Genomic DNA, 17,040 nt, shown 5'->3' on the forward strand with positions numbered 1-17,040 from the left:
ATTTTATTTTTTAATTGTTTTTTTTTTTGTTTCGAGACAGAGTTTCGCTCTGTTGCCCAGGCTGGAGTGCAGTGGTGTGATCTCGGCTCACTGCAACTTCCGCTTCCCGGTTCAAGCAATTCTCCTGCCTCAGCTTCAGCCTCCTAAGTAGCCGGGATTACAGGCGTCCGCCACCATGCCTGGCTACTTTTTGCAATTTTTAGTAGAGATGGAGTTTCACCATGTTGGCCAAGTGAGTCTCAAACTCCTAACCTCAGGTGATCTGCCCCCCTTGGTCTCCTAAAGTGCTGGGATTACAGGCGTGAGCCACTGCGCCTGGCCAGAAGTATTGTTTTTCCTTTGTTTTTGATTTTTCTGTTTGTCTTTGGCTAAATGGGGGAGGGGGAGAGATGAAATTGTGGAACTAATCAGGGCTTGATTATAAAGGGTCTAAATCCTCTGCTGAGGCATTTAGAGTTGACGCGAGGGCAACTGGACACCATGCAGGGTATTTAATCAGAACAGTGCCATGAAGAATGCTCATGATGTAAAGATTTGCTGTGACTGTGACTGTGATTTGGACACTAAATTTGATGAAAGGGCAGAATTACAGAGAAGGAGAATAGTTTAGGAGACTTTTGTAGTCATTCAACAAAACATTAAGGGTAAGTTGAAGGAGGCAGTAGGTAATGGATGGATTGAAGACCCGTGAGCAGATGCAGCAACAATACAACTTTGAGTTTACGTGCACGGGCACCGAGAAGGGAATGGAAGAGTTGGGGATATCTCTCAGATGTCCTGTTTCGGCAACTGGCTAGAAAGTGATATTGTTCACTGAAGTAGAGAACACAGGAGAAAGGAATAGGCATTTTACAGAGTAAGATAATGAGTTTGATTTTGGATTTGTTACTCTTGCGGGGCCCATGGGAATAGGCTTACTAGGCAGCTGGAAATCTGGGACAGGAGTTCCCGGATTGAATCCCAGTTTGAGATATGGATTTTGGATATATGTAGACAGTGGTGATACAAGGTATGGGTTTTGGGTATGTGTGTACAATGATGACAGATGAATCCATAGAGAGTTTTGGAACAAAAAGAGAATAAGTCTGTGGACAGAACTCTAGGGAACTCTGACATTTAAGAAATAGACAGGAGAACAAGAGCCCTGAAAGAGAAGAAGGCATAGTTAGAGAAAAAAGGGGAGCAGCAGTAATGTGTTGTCAAAAAGGCCACAACAGGAGGGTGGCTCCAGAGGGAGAAAGCAGCTACAGCGCCACTTAGAGTTCAATTAAGTGAGGACTGAAAACAGTAGAGGGGATTTAGCAACATGGGCGGAGTTTTGGTCTCTACGGTTTCTCTGGAACATATGGAAATGAATGGGAGGAGGAAATAGAAACAAATGCTGAGTCTAAGTGATTTTTTTCTTTCTAAATTAATTATAGAAATTTACATAAAAACGCCTTACCCTAACATAGATTCTTAAAATTGAGATGAAAGTCATACAACCTAACATTAACGACTTTAAAGTGAGCAATTCAGTGGCATTTAATACATTCACAACATTGTGCAACCTCCTCATCTATCTAGATTCCAAACATTTTCATCACCCCAAAAGGAAACCCCTTACCCACTGAGCAGTTGCTCCCTATTTCCTACTGCCTAGGCCCTGGGTAGCTATGTTCTGTCTCTCTGGATTTCCACTTCTGGATATTTCCTATAAATTGAATCATATGAGAGATGAGCTTTTGTGTCTCGTTTCTTTCACTTAACACAAGGTTTTCGAGATTCATCCACATAGCATGTATTAGTACTTTATCCTTTTTTAAGGCTGAATAATATTCCATTGTATACATACAGCACAATTAATTTATCTATTTATCTGTTAATGGGCATTTGGGCTGTTTCTACCTTTTGGGTGTTGTGAGTGCTTTGTGAACAGGGCTGCACATGTATTTGAGTATCCTTTTTCAATTCCTTTGGGCATAGAGTTGAGCATCCGTAATCCAAAAATCCAATCCAAAATGTTCCAAAATCTGAAAGTTTTTGAGCACCAACATGATGCTCAAAGGGAGTATTCATTGGGTGTTAGATTTTCAGATTTGGGATGCTTGACTTGTTTGTACATGCAAATATCCTTAAATCAGAAAAATTCTGAAATATAAAACACTTACAGTCCCAAGCATTTCAAATAAGGAATACTCAGTTTGTAGATCTAAAAGTGGAATTGATGGGACCTAACATAGTTTTTCAAAACTATACTTTTTTGCAAGTTTGATTGAGAATCCACAGGAAGCACTGTGCATTGTACAGAAAGTTGACTTAGTCTGTATTCTCTGAATACCTTCTATTCTCTTTGAGAATCAGCATCCAGTAATTATGCAGCCTGTCAGGAGAGAAGCTGCATATATATAATATACATATGAATGAATACATATTCATTCTGTATACGCACATATGCATAAATACTATTTAAAGAAGAGAGTACCCATTAGAATTAAGTTTTGAATTTTTTTTTTTTAAAGACAGAGTGCCACTCTGTTGTCCAGACTGGAGTGCAGTGGCGCGATCTCGGCTCACTGCAACCTCTACCTCCCAGGTTCAAGCTAACCTCCTGCCTCAGCTTCCCAAGTAGCTGAAATTACAGGTGCCCACCACCATGACCAGCTAAATTTTTTTTTTTTTTGTATTTTTAGTAGAGACAGGGTTTCACCATGTTGACTGGGCTGATCTTGAACACCTTACCTCTAGTGATCCACCCATCTCAGCCTCCTAAAGTGCTGGAATTACAGGCATGAGCCACTGCACCCAGCCTTGAGTTTTGAAACTTATAAGAAGAAGGCATTTCAGGTGAAGAATTTAGATGAGTTGAGTCACATAAGAGAGAGAAGATGGGCAAAGGGTTGGATGCTTCACCGTTTAATTTTTCCAAAGAAAAGAATGCAAATTGCACTCTAGTTGACAATAAAGGAAAGAGCAGAATGATCAAGTAAACTAAAAGCACCCATGACACTAACTTAATAGCTAGCCGACTTGTAAAATTAAGATTGTATTTTCAAAATCCATTTTTTCTCATCTCCCAGTAACCACAGACTCATTTATGTTTAATCTTGTGGATTCTATTTCTCTACTCGGAGACATCAGTGTTGATGCAAGAAGATGTGAATTCTATGGGTGACAAACAATCCAGCTTCGTCGTGGCTCAGTTAAACTTTATTTGTAAAACACAGATTAACAAATTCTTAGAGAGGTGGGACAGTGATTGTATTTCCTATACATGTTTTTGCTGATGTAAAGTGACATGTATGCTACGTCCTCATGAATGTGATTTTCTTCCACAGTCTTTTCTTTGTAGAAACAATCCTCAGGAATCAACGATGGGACTGAGGTTCTGAAAGATGTAGCTCTGTGATTTAATCCCCAAGGCCCTGCCTACAGACTTGGGAGGGGAAATAATGTGTGTTGAGTGACTCTTAGCTGTTTTGTTTATCTGAGCTCATTTAAGTCATAACAACCAGTAAATGGTCGATCCATGATAGGAATGCAGATTTGCTAACTCCAAAGTCAGGGCTCTGGGCACCATATATATCAAGAATGCTAGTTAGGTTTCTTCCTATGTGCTAGCTGACTAGAGTAGTAGGAATAGAAGATGCTGTGGATGCTGACGGGCTCAGCAGACATAAGACTCTGTTTGGTTAGCTATGTTTTCCACAGAGACAGGAGGCGGATGGAGGCAGGTCCTATGCCTGCCATATGGTGACCATCCCTAAGCTGTGTCATGTCATGTCACTTCTCATGGAAAGATTCTGGGTGGCTTATCAGGAGAACATTAATTTTTCTCATGAACTGTGTATCTGGGACACCTCCATCGTGATTCAGGGTGGTATCTCTTGATTCTCCCTCATTTCATTTATACCATCCCTATTCCATGTATATGATCTCAATACACTAATCCCCAGGATTGATGCATTCATTCCTATTTGTGGTATGTGTTTGTTTCAGGCAGAGAAAGCTGATGGATTTGTCAACCTGCCTGATTTCACTGTGGAAAGAGCATCCGAATGCAAGAAAAAGCAGTAAGTTGTCTCTCATCTTCCACAAAACTCTGAGCCAGGATACTATCTCTTCATGATGTTCACCAAGTGATATGGTGATTTAGAAGTGAGTGAAGGTAACGTTGGAATGACTGAGATTTTGGAGCGTTATGGGTTGGCACCCTACATAGAAATAGAAGCATTTAACCTCTCATTTTCTGGAATTTTTGTTTTGTGGAGCAGATGGATTTTAAAACCCCCATGAAGCCTTGGCATGGACTGTTGCTGATGACTGTGTCTGTGATGGAATAAAACCCCTCCAGGACTGGCAGGGAGGTCAGATGTCAAGCTTCAGTTCTAGTAAAGAAAAGAACAAGCAGTTAAATAGGACTCACCCGAGTTGCAGATATGCCAGCAAGACCAGTTTCTCTTTCTTAGTTTATGGAGTTAATCAGATGCACCCTGGGAATTGAATTTTCTGAGATGTCTTAAGCTTAGAGATGACACTCTGATCTAATTTAAATCCAAAAGATTTGAGAACTGACAGGGACCAAAAAAAATCACCAGCTCATGGTCCTGGTTTTCCTGAGAAGGAAACAGCCCAAAGAGTCTGTGACCTGCTTAGATCTCATGAGAGGGCTGGCTGTAAACCCAGGTATCTAGACTCTCATTCAAGTGCTCCTCCCATGATAGCAGTCTGCTATATTTTGCATATGTGTCCATTTTCACCTTTTTCTTATTATTTCTTCTACCTTTGACATCTTTTCCAGTCTTATCAGAAGGAGGCCTTCCTTTCTGTCCTATGTTACTCGTTGCAGCGATTGAGTACTTTTAACAAGATTAGTAAACTGGTGTTAACTTTAAGTCTTTGCCTCTGTGTTGTGGTTGCACATGTCCAGTGTTGATTCTTGTGGTTTGAAAAGGACTGGCTATTTACAAAAACCGTGGCCTGTGCTGTGCTGCAGGACTTCCTGCCTAAAGGTTAAAGTGGAAGCACTTCTCGTTTGTTATCTTCAATGTTTTCTGCTTTTCTTTTATACTAAAACCTATTTCATATTTCTCCTTTACTAACAAAGGGTTCCTTGGGTAAGATTTCTGATGTGTTGCTGCAGAGTGGATGTTCCATACCTGATTATTTTCCTATAAAAATTCTTCTGTATATTTGATTGAAAGTGAAGAAATACCTTGCTTAAAGTAGTTGTTCTGAATATTTTGAAGTGACATTTCTATCACTTTAAAATTGAATTTATTGTATCTTTATAGCAAAGCAGTTAGCAAGTGAGAGGAAAAGGATATGCCTATATATTTTAAATGGAAACTACTGACCAGCTAAGACTCAGCCCTGTTCTGGATATTCTGACATAAAAAATTGACTCTCAGTTCCCTATACGAACTAGAGACTAGACAATAGGTATTTAATATTACCAAATTATTTTTTGTAAATTTATGAAGAAAGCAGACAAGTTTACGAAGCTTGTATTTTACTGATTTACTTTCAGACCCATTGTTGACTATAAACACTAATTTTTTATGTGTTTGTGCTTTTCCTCCTTCAAGTGCTTTTAAGATCAGCCATCCACAGATCAAGACCTTTTATTTTGCAGCTGAGAATGTGCAGGAAATGAATGTGTAAGTAGAGGAAACTGGTAAACCCAATCCTTAATGGGAGTATACTTAACTTTGGTTAGGCGTGGGAATTTTAATCATATGTTCATATCAATTATTGTTTTATTTATTTCTGTTACTTTAAGGATTAATTTATTTAGCACTTACAATTCCTTCGTTCTTCTCTAGTATTTGGAAACAGTTTGGAGAATTACACGTATCCAAGTGGCTATTTTAGGAAGAGGTTGTACAGTTCCTCTCAGGGAACCACTAAGTAGAGAAAGGAGGGGACAAAAGTCATTAAAAGAACATGTTAAAAGGAGAATCAGCATCACAAGGAGAGAGGCTTGAAAGTATTATGTAACTGATCTTGCAACTTTCAGAATTCTACATGCAAAATATCTCTATAGCATTTAATATATGCTGTGTGATTATCGTGATGATTCATGTATTTATCACTTCTCCATGTATTGTCCCGAACATTTTGCAAAATGTCTTTGCTCAGAGTACATTGAACTTAAACTTGTAGATCCCTAGCTCCATTTGCCAGGTGGTCTGTGAAAATAAGTGGGTTGTGTGCAGAGTACAACCTGCTCTACACACAGTCAGGTGTGATCACCATAGCTGTTATTCATTCATTCATTTATTTACTTTTGAGACAGAGTCTTGTTCTGTTGCCCAGGCTGGAGTGCAGTGGTGCGATCTCGGCTCACTGCAACCTCTGCATCCTGAGTCTAAATGATTCTCCTGCATCAGCCTCCCGAGTTACAGGCACGCATCACCATGCCTGGCTAATTTTTTGTGTTTTTGGTGGAGACAGGGTTTCACCATGTTGGCCAGGCTGGTCTCGAACTCGTGACCTCAAGTGATCCACCCACCTCAGCCTCCCAAACTGCTACAGGCATAAGCCACCTCACCTGGTCAACAATGGCTATTTGAATCAGGCTGTATTTGAGGTGCTGACTGGAGGTATCAGAAGGCATTCTATTTAATTTAGCCATATTTTCAGAATTCTTAGTGTCTCTTATTATTTCAAATAACCAATTGAAAATATGTTTATGGAACACCTACCACGTGCCCCATTGCAGCAGATGGTGGGCAATGGCAATGAAAAAACCACACATAATTCCTCCATTCATAGAGCTCACGCTTAATCTGTTTTACCTGTAATGATTTCCTTACCTATCTGCCCTATGTAGTTCTCTTTGCTCTCTTGCTCTAGAAACATGAAGGAAAAGAGCAACTGTCTTTCACCAAACATGTGCATGGGCACGCGCGCGCGCACACACACACACACACACGCACGCACACTCTCCTTCAGTAGCTTTGTCCAGCTAGAAGGATTCTCATCTGTCCCCTATCTTCACCTCCCCAGCATCACCCTCCAGGTGAGGACAGAATGATTTTGTACTGTGGAAAGTTGGGAAGCCCTGTGTTAGAAATAACAAGGCAAGGAACTGACAGTTGAGTCTTCCAAACAAAGCTTTGATTTACTTGGACAAAGAGAGAAGTTGTTTCTACCCTTTTTCTAGTTTTAGCTCTTTTCTCCCCTTGGTTTTCTTAAGCATCTGAGAAAAATAAGAACAGATACATGAACGGAGAGGATGTTAAAAACTCCACATCAAAGCTCTTTACTTATTTTTTTTTTTATTTGCATCAGTTGCTAAATCTTATTGGTTAGCAAAGCCCTTGCTGTGTAAGTGGGATGTGGAAGGTACCAGGTCTTGCCCAGTAGCAGTTGGAGCCCTGTGATAGGTCAGTCCGCCGCTGAGCCTCAGTTCATCCCAAATGGTCCTTTCTGGTCTTGAATGGCAGTGAAACAGTGCTGCCCGCCTCTCCCCTGCCCAATACCTCCTGCTGTCCTGGCTCTTCTTTAAAAGCGCCTTGCAGCTCCAGCTTCCATCCCTGGCCCATCCTTCCCACTCATTCTGTGGCTGATTCCTTGCAAGTAGTTCTCCTCTCTCCAGCAAGAGGTGAGTGAGACAGAGTAGCAGAGAAACCATGGATTCTAAGTGCTTTGTTTGTTACCTAGTGAATTTCTCCTCCTCCACTGTAAGATGCATTTTTAAACCAATGAAAGTGTGAGATCCTTCCATGTGTATCTGAATCGGTTGTATTTCCTGCAGGTGTGCTCTGTAAATCCCACATCCCCCTCCTCACTACCCCAGTGTTTATTTACATTTCCAGTTTATTTATCTTCCAATTGTATGTTCTCCCTTTGCAGAAACCTACCTAATGGTAAGGAGAGTTGCATGGGTAGATATGATAGATATACTTCCTCCTGTTGGCTGTGAAATCAGTCTTTCACAGTTATCATTGTCAAGATCTTATCGCCAGTCTATGCTATGAAGATCTGTTCATTTTACTTGAAATTCTTTTAGGGGTTATCTCTCCAGCTGACAAACAAGATGCAAATTGAAATTTGAACTTAAGGTGTCTGGACTCCACGTTTTCGAACCTCTTAGTGACCTTTAGACTTGATAATTGTCCATCCGGCTAAACGGTCCATTTTGTCTGGGCCTGAAATGTATAATAATTTCTCATGTTTATAATATCATTATAGGGTTTCATTATTCCAAAAATGACTTTTCTAGTAGCCAACAATGCAACTTCTCCCTTCTCCCACAAGATTATGCAGATGGCAGAGATTTACTTTGCAATAACACATGAAGAATGTCCCTTCTTACTGATGCAGCCGGTTTAAGCCAGGAAATAATGTATCTGGGTATTACTTGGTAAGAGGAGAGGTGTGGGGGAGGGAGTGGGTAGCGTTTGGAGTGATGAGTCCTTGTTTTAGAAGTTCCTCTCCCTGGGCAACAGCATTTCTGGATGGTGACATTTCTCTCAGGGACGATGAAGGGAAATGTAATTAAGTTTAGTAGAAGCTCCGCATGTTCTGTAGTGAGTCTCAATTTAAAAGTATAGGGGTAAGTAATTAAGGGTAATGAAAGAGTTGGTTTCTCAGCAAAGACGAGAGCTGCCTTTCTCAGACACTGTGGGAAGAATGCTCTGGTTTTGTACATCAATTTCTTAACACTTGTTCTCCTCCAACACACACATTCACGTCAAATTAATATACAACAGACTCCCAGGAAACATCTGTCATTTTCTTTTATGTAAATATAAGTCCTTTTGTGCATCCATCTACTTAGCCACAGATAGACATTTTCCTGCTGCCATGATGTTTTAAAAAAAAAATTCTTAGCAAAGAAGGTACTCTAAGCCAGTGGATCCTAGAAAGAAAACAGTCAAACAAGATTCTAACCCATCACCAGTTTTTCACAGCAAGTAACTAATGGTTGTAATGAAAAGGGTATAAGTTTTGCGTAAGGGCAGAGAAAAATATTTTCTTTATTGTCAACAGTCTTCTATTTTGCTCTATTTCCATGTTTGAGAAAGGAGCTTGGAAATGCCTTTTCTTATTTCAGACACTCAAGTGAAAACTGTTTTTTTTGGTCTCTTTAAAGAATATTTTGCCCATTTCACTTTTAGATGCTTTTTGGGGGTGGGGGAGAATCAACTTACACAATTATGAACTAACGTATAAGCTAAAAATTGTTATTATGGTGTTTTTAAAAGTGAACCATGAAATGTGTTGTGTTTTGCCTGGTCAGTTTTAAAAAATGAACTTTTAAATGCTTATTTTAGTTAATAATACATAAAATGTATTCTTGTTAGACAAAGCAAAAGATTTCCTATATCCTCATCTCACTTTTTAATTCAACTACTCTCCTTAGGGATAACCACTTTTTTTCTTTTTGCTTTCATTTGCATTTTATGCAGAATCGATGCTCGTACCATGAGTTTTTGTTTCTTCAGTTTCTTATGGGACACTTTTTTTTTTTTTTTTTTTTTTCCATGCAGCCATCTCTTGTGGTTTAGGAACAATTTCTTCCTTTCCAGCGAGGATCATCTCCATGTGGCAGAGGGAGCTCACATATAAATTCATCCGACCATGAGCTCTGAAAGTACAGTGGCCCATCTTGGGTGTTTCATTCACCTGGATGTTAACAACCAGAGAATCTACATCTAAACCCTTGAATTCAGCATTACTCCCTGCACTTGTAAACATGTGCAGGAAAAATTGAGCATTCTTGTTGGGCCACCAGCCCTGTGTCCAGCCCTGTTGTTCGGCCTGTGCACACCTACCAACTCCACCCTTGGAAGGTTGGAATGGTACACATTGTTTCTGTAAAGTGACATCTTTCAGATAACTTGGTGGCTTTTCATATATGCATACCTTTGATAGCCTAGGGAATTTCACAGGTGTTCTTAAAGTGAACACAAAAATTTGAACCTCTTGATTTGCATGGTTTTATGGGGTTTTCTGGGTCAAGTGGATAGCAAACCATTTTCACAGATCACCTCAGGCCAGTTAGGGGAAGAAGATGGTTATCCACTTTTTTTTTTTTTTTTTTTTTTTTTTTTGAGATGGAGTTTCGCTCTGCTGCCCAGGCTGGAATGCGGTGGTGCAATCTCAGCTCACTGCAACCTCTGCCTCCTGGGTTCAAGCGATTCTCCTGCCTCAGCCTCCCGAGTAGCTGGGATTATAGGTGCGTGCCATCACGCCTGGCTATTTTTTTGTATTTTTAGTAGAGACAGGGCTTCAACATGTTGGTCAGGCTGGTCTCTAAGTCCTGACCTCATGATCCACCTGCCTCAGCCTCCCAAAGTGCTGGGATTACAGGTGTGAGCCACTGCATCCAACCATCCACTTTTAACAGTAAGATTATATTCTTCCTGACCCTTTTCTATGCATACCAATTCATGCACATACAAAAATATATCGTTTTTGAAGTATAGTGGATCAGGCTAAACATACTGTTCTATGCTTGATCTTCTCAATTAAGAGCATATTAGGGCTTTCCATTTTATACACATTTCCATTACAAATTTGGAAATTTGTAATTTCAAAGGCACAATTACAGAAGATGAATTTGTACATATATTTGTTCATATATTTTCCAGGTCGTTACCAACACCCCCTACCCCTATCTTAGTCCTCTCATTAGCTTCATTATAACAGGAAATTGATAGAATCAGTGTTGATAGAATAATTTATCCATTTTCTTATTAATGTTTTTTCTTTTTGCCATTGCAAGCCTTGTTGGCAGTGAACATTCTGCCACATTCGTTTGTGTGTATGAAAGTGTGTTTTTGTAGGATTGATATTTATGATTGGAATTGTTGGGTGAAGGGGATGGATATTTAAATTTTTAATATTACCATTGAATTGCCTGCTCAGAATTGACTATATGAGTTTTCATGTTTAATTCAATAAAAGGTGACAATGCTTCTTTTTCTATTTCCTGCTAAATACTTGAAATCAATAATATTTTTAGTTTTTTTCCAATCTAGTGCTGAAAATATTTTCCTGTGTTTGAGTATGTGTTCTCAAAATACTATTGAGGCTGAGAAAACTTTTTTTCACATGTTGTCTAGCTATTTGATTTTTCCTGTAAATTTCTGTTCCCTTATTTTGCCTATTATCCTATTGAGACTTGATACACATTTTTGGGTTCCTATTGCATATCTGGGCTCTTTACTGGTCCAATTTTAAGTGGCTACTAAGGAGTTTGTGATTATTATGGTGCTGAAGGTGATTTCTTAACAAAGGCTGGAGCTCATCTTTGTTCTTTAGAAACTCCTATTTTGTTTGTTTATTTATTTATTTATTTATTTATTTATTTATTCATTCATTCATTCATTCATTCATTCATTCATTGAGATGGAGTTTCGCTCTTGTTGCCCAGGCTGGAGTGCAGTGGTGTGATCTTGGCTCATTGCAACCTCCACCTCCTGGGTACAAGCGATTCTCCTGCCTCAGACTGCTGAGCAGCTGAGATGACAGGCACCTGCCACCACACCCACCTAATTTTGTATTTTTTTTAAGTAGCGACGGGGTTTCTCCATGTTGGTCAGGCTGGTCTTGAACTTCTGACCTCAGGTGATCCGCCTGCCTTGGCCTCCTGAAGTGCTGGGAGGCATGAGCCACTGCGCCTGGCATTGAATTTATTGTATTTTCTGTTAAAAAATAACAGGTACAACAAGACCATGGCAGGTTGAGGGTTGCATAAGGATTCTTAACTATCTGACAGTTACACAGGTGGGAAGGTGCAATATTTGTGACTTAGTGCAAGTGTAGCATGCTGAATTGTTCATGGCTTCTTCATGGCCCAGTGCGAGACTAGAAGACATCAAAAGCATAGATGAATTAATAAATGCGTAGCACGGATTTTCACTGTCTCAAAACAAGTCCAGAAATAAGCAAGATCTTCCCAGTAAGTGGAAGATTATAGAGTTAGGAGTACGTGTTGTAGATACACTTTGTGTCCCATCTTTTAAAAATTTGTGTTTCAAGATATCTTCCTAAGTAAACCCTTGAGAAGGAACTACAGTGGCTGCAGTGATAAGCCAAGTTTGAGTTTCTGTCTCATTCTGTTTTTGTTATTGATGTTTAATTGGAATTCATTGCCAGTAAAATGGTAAATAGGACATTTTCAATTTTTATGTTACATAAAATTCTTCAAGGAATTAACATTTTTTCTAGTTTAAAAATATCTGTCAAATTCTAGCCAGATTTTTTTTACTGATTGACATAAAAATATTCCTGGATTAAACGTGGATGATCTTTTTCTAAATTTTTTCTAAAATAAACTGACATTATTAAGACATTATTAAGAGTAGCACCCAGTAACTTTAATAGCCAAGTTACTAAATCCAGTGATAAAGGATTTGATGCTTGCTAAAAATTTCAAATGCACAATTACAGAAGATGTATTTGTTCATGTATTTGGAATACCTAATTTAGCTGCCATCATTAACCAACTGAGTAATGGGCCACCTCACATCTTACCTTACAAAAGATACCTTAAGTATGGAAAGTATTGTGAAACTAGAGGCCTTAGGTTTCGATGGCACGAACTTATGCTGTTTCTGGAAATGGGCAGACTGATGGTAGAATCATTACCTAAGTTTATAACGAAGTCTGGGGGAAGGTCAATGGGTGGGGGCTAATCTCTTTGGTCAACATTTGCTCTCTATTTAATTTTAGGTGGTTAAATAAACTTGGATTGGCTGTAATCCATCAGGAATCCACTACAAAGGATGAAGGTATGTTCTATTTTAAATTTCTGAAAATTTAGCAAGAATATTAGAATAGGTTGAAACAGGGTGAAAAAACAATGTCAAGTTCTATGTATAGTCTGATCCTGAGGAAACATGCTTTGGCATTTAAAATGATCTGAAAATATGTGGAGACAGACATATTCACACAGACTCACCAACATGGAATAGAGCTTCCCATGCTGGCTATGAATGCTTTTCACACTTCACCCACACTCCGGCAGCTGTGGGCTTCATGACATCTCAAACAGTCGCTGATGCAAATGTTTAATTGCTCCACTTGTGGAATTCTTACTCATAGACATGATCTCGTCATGATCTGGTCAGATAACTTTCATCCCACTATTTCCTCCCTGATATTTTAATATTTCCATCAGATGTGTGCTGAGACTAATTACCCTAAGATTGTACTAGGAACCTGAAGGTCATATTGGGACACAGGCCATATTTTTAGCTCAGTTGGTAGCTTTCAGGGTTCAAAAGCTACAGGAGTCTAATTCTTAATGATGTAATTGCACCTTGGTGTTGAGAAGAGGGAGGATTTAGCTGCCAGGGACATCAAACTCATAGTCTTTTTGAAATGCCCAGACCCCAAAAGGGCTTGGGAATTGGAAGTAGGGAGTTATATCTTCTGATACAAAATCATAAAATCTTAGAGTGAGTTAGAAATGGGAAAGTGGCAACTTCATTTGAAACAATAAAGGGGTACAATGCAATACCCATGAAATCAGTTGTGTCCTAACCATTTTCTTGGTCCTCTTTTCCATAAAATAAGCACCCATTGTCTATTTATAGATTGTGAGTTAGTACAAAACTACACACAAAACTTCTCCTTGTCCTGGTGTGTAAGGCCTTCTATGACATGGCCTCTACCACCTTCTAGCTTCGTTTTCTGCCATATCCCGTAGGGTTCTCCACATACTTGGCCCAGCCTGCTCCCTCAGCCTGGGACTTCCCTTCACAATTTGTGCACCATTGATGGTTTAGTGATCCTGCCTGTTTCAATTCACTATGATACCAGTGATCAAAATTACCACTGATTTTGTGCTCTGTTGGTATTATGACTCACACCTCTTTTGAGGAATTATTTTACTTTCCCCAAGCTACTGTTTGTCTTCTTCCTGCCTATTGGATGCTCTTTGAGCTCAGGAGCCCCGAACTGGCCATTTGTTTCTACCTCTTATGTAATTCCTTTGCACCAGGTAGTTACCAGGTGGATATCATTAGATATGAACTTTCTGAATTGGATTAAAATTGCAATAGCCAGATGGAGATAAACCTCTGCTTGCATTGTGGAATAAGCGACGACAGCGTTAAAGCATTAAGCATTTTCATTTTTGTTATAGAATGTTACAGTGAAAGTGAACAGGAAGATCCTGAAATAGCTGCAGAGACACCACCCCCTCACGCTTCCCAGACTCAGTCTTCGGTATGTACCGACATAAGTAGTCTGTTGGTCATCGATCAGATGCGTGGATGTCATTTCTTCCAATTGGGTAGGAAGTAGCTTGACCAATAAATTTTTAGAATAGGCTAAATTAAGATACCTGCCGACGAGCAAGTGCAATTTTCAGGGTGCTGATTTTGAGCCTTCTCCATAGCAACCCACTGTTATGATAAACTTGGTTTATTTGTGTGTGACCCAAAGATGTACCGTACTCAGAGGATTCATGAGGACGCAAAGGGCTTCTAGGTGATAGGCCGGTGCTTGCAAAGACTTGTTTGACAGTGTTTATTTATGTCCTACTTTTCCTCGGGAAGAATTTAAATGCCTTGCCTATGTGCATGTACTATAGCAATGCAAAACGAACTTAGGATGAAAAAACAGCAGAAAGGAAAAAGGAGAGCCAGAAAGAGAGCAGGAAGTCGGGAGTGGGGTTAGTGCATTAAAAGTGCACACGGAGTGATTTGTGTATTCACTAGAGAGGAATTCAAATTTGATTCTAAGCTTTGGAAGCACCAAAAATAAGTTCACATTATTAATTAATGTGAAGTCTATGGCGAGTTGCTTCCTATTTGGGTGCTCTTAGCATTACGGTAATGGCCCCGAGAAAGGGTCACACAATGATCACTGGGGAAGTTGGTTTATGATTTTTACACCTACCATATATTAGGACGTATATAGGTGCTTTCAATGTATAAACTTAATTCCCCAAGCAACCCTGAGTAGTATGATTTAATTTGCATTTTATTTAATGCATTGCATTTAATGAGGCCAAGTACCTTCTCATGTTTGTTAGCCATGAGAACTTTCTCTTTCGTGAAGTGTCTAAGTCTTTCCTACATTTTTAGCTGCTTCCTCCTCTTCCTGTTTCTTTATGAATGATAGGATTTCTTAATTTATTTTTCTGTATATTAGTCCTTGGTCAGCTATAGATTGGTGCAAAAGGAATTCTGGTCTTTGCCGTGAAAAATAATGCAAAACACACAATTAATTTTGCACCAACTTAATAAAAGTGAGCAAATCTCACTTTTAATCTTTTTAAAACTGTTCCACAATTTCTCTTTGTAAACACATGTTCTTGATTTTAATATGTCAGATTTATCCATCACTTTCATTGTGGTGAGTGCCTTTTTTTCCCCCTGGTTTCAAAAATTGTTTCCTGTCCTTGGTCATGAGAAAGTAGATATTCCTGTCTTCATTGCATGGTTAAGGAAACTGAGGTTCAGACTGAGGTTCAGAGATGTTGAATGGCATGTTCAGATGTCCAGTGAGTGCCTGAGATGGGAATCCCAGTCTGTTTAGCTTTATAGGACCTGCTGTTTCTACTGAACCATGACATCTGTCCATCATAGACCCAAATAATGACAGGTTCTGACAGTTTACAGTAGCTCATTCACTTACCAGACCTTTTCTGCCAGAATTTCTGTGCAGTGTGATAGTTTTTATCTTTATTGTGTTTTGCAAGTTCCTGGATTTAAGGTATTATTTTGATTGTTTAAATAATGACCTCTACTGTTTTTTTCACACTGTCAGTGGAGAATTGTGGTCAGTTTTCTAATTTATTTGGCTAGCAGCCAAGAAAAGACATAAATATTTGTTGAATAAATGTTTATTAAAATATCTGATAAATATGATTAGCCAAAATTAAGCAAGATACAAATACAATTAAACTTTGAATATGGTAAAATTTAGAACAATTTTTGAACTACATTTATAATATTATTCTTTCTCAATATATTCATAGCTTCTCCCTAGTGTAATCCTTCTTCTTTTTAAAAATCAATTTTGGATTTTAGAAAAAGCTTTTATTTTCTTTATATCATTCAAACTTAATGATATTGTCAGACTTTACGATGTTTCCCAGCTTTTGACAACTTTCTGGTTAGATTACCCTTTAATGCTTCTAAAGACATTGTCAACTTTGTATTGAATAGGTCTTCAAAAAATGTTCCTTGTTGTTGATTTAAGAGTGGATTATGTCTTTTTGCTAAGTTTCTCTCTGTCTCTGTCTTTGTCTCTATGTCTGCCTTTGTGTCACTCTCCTATTTTAACCTGTGACATGCAAATGTTTAGTTGTTCTCCCTCCATTTTTTCCTCAAGTTCATTCTCCCTCACACTGTGCCCACCAATATACCTCTTTTATGATTGTTTAGTTGTAAAATACTGACACTTTCAGTTTTATAATGGCAAACTAGTATCCCAGGTTACTTTGCTACGAGCATTGTCAGGCATCTGGAACCCACCCTGGTGAAATAAAAGCAACTGAGTAGCCATATCATGGAGGGCCTTCTAGAACTCTCCCTGGTGAAATACAGGCAACCAAATTGCCTTCTTAGATGATGGATCATGGCTCAATTGCATTATATAATGACAGTCTAACCTGATGCACAATAGAAGTTCAGGGAATACTTGATTTAAAACAAATAAATGAAGGGATACTTATGAGGCCAGTAAGTTAGGTCACTGAACTCAGAAGGATCTTTCAGTTTTCTGAATCATCAATCAAGTGTTATTTTTTAGAAGTTCTAAGTTGAGCATTTTTTGGCAGCCATTAATGCTAACGTTTTCTAAAGAAATATATTGGAAATAGTCAGATAAATGTTGAACAGTTAGATTTTTTTTCCCCTTAGCAACAGAATGTGTTCCTCCTGCTCACATATTTCCCAGGCAGATTTTGTTTTTGTTTTCTCTTGTTTCTGAAAAACAGACATGCAAGGCACTTGGTTAAACTAACATTTAGGCTTTTTATTTAAGCAGATGAAATTAAAAAAATATATATAGTAACTTTTTTTTATTTTTGAGACACAATCTCAGTCTGTCACACAGGCTGGAGTGCAGTGGCATGATTGCAACTCA

General features: G+C 38.8%; 1 protein-coding gene across 2 annotated transcripts in view; it reads left to right on the forward strand.

Annotated features, from left to right (window-relative positions):
• The window catches only part of IPCEF1 (interaction protein for cytohesin exchange factors 1), a 206,319-nt gene that overhangs the window by 134,653 nt on the left and 54,626 nt on the right, over positions 1 to 17,040 (forward strand). For both annotated transcript variants that reach the window (XM_008007648.3, XM_073022320.1), the window contains 4 exons: positions 3,979 to 4,052; positions 5,568 to 5,639; positions 12,670 to 12,728; positions 14,087 to 14,169. In XM_008007648.3, the coding sequence (XP_008005839.1) occupies positions 3,979 to 4,052; positions 5,568 to 5,639; positions 12,670 to 12,728; positions 14,087 to 14,169 (288 nt within the window). The remainder of the gene's footprint in view (positions 1 to 3,978; positions 4,053 to 5,567; positions 5,640 to 12,669; positions 12,729 to 14,086; positions 14,170 to 17,040) is intronic.

This window comes from Chlorocebus sabaeus, chromosome 13, assembly GCF_047675955.1.
Source record: "Chlorocebus sabaeus isolate Y175 chromosome 13, mChlSab1.0.hap1, whole genome shotgun sequence".
In the NCBI taxonomy this organism is placed as follows: Eukaryota; Metazoa; Chordata; class Mammalia; order Primates; family Cercopithecidae; genus Chlorocebus; species Chlorocebus sabaeus.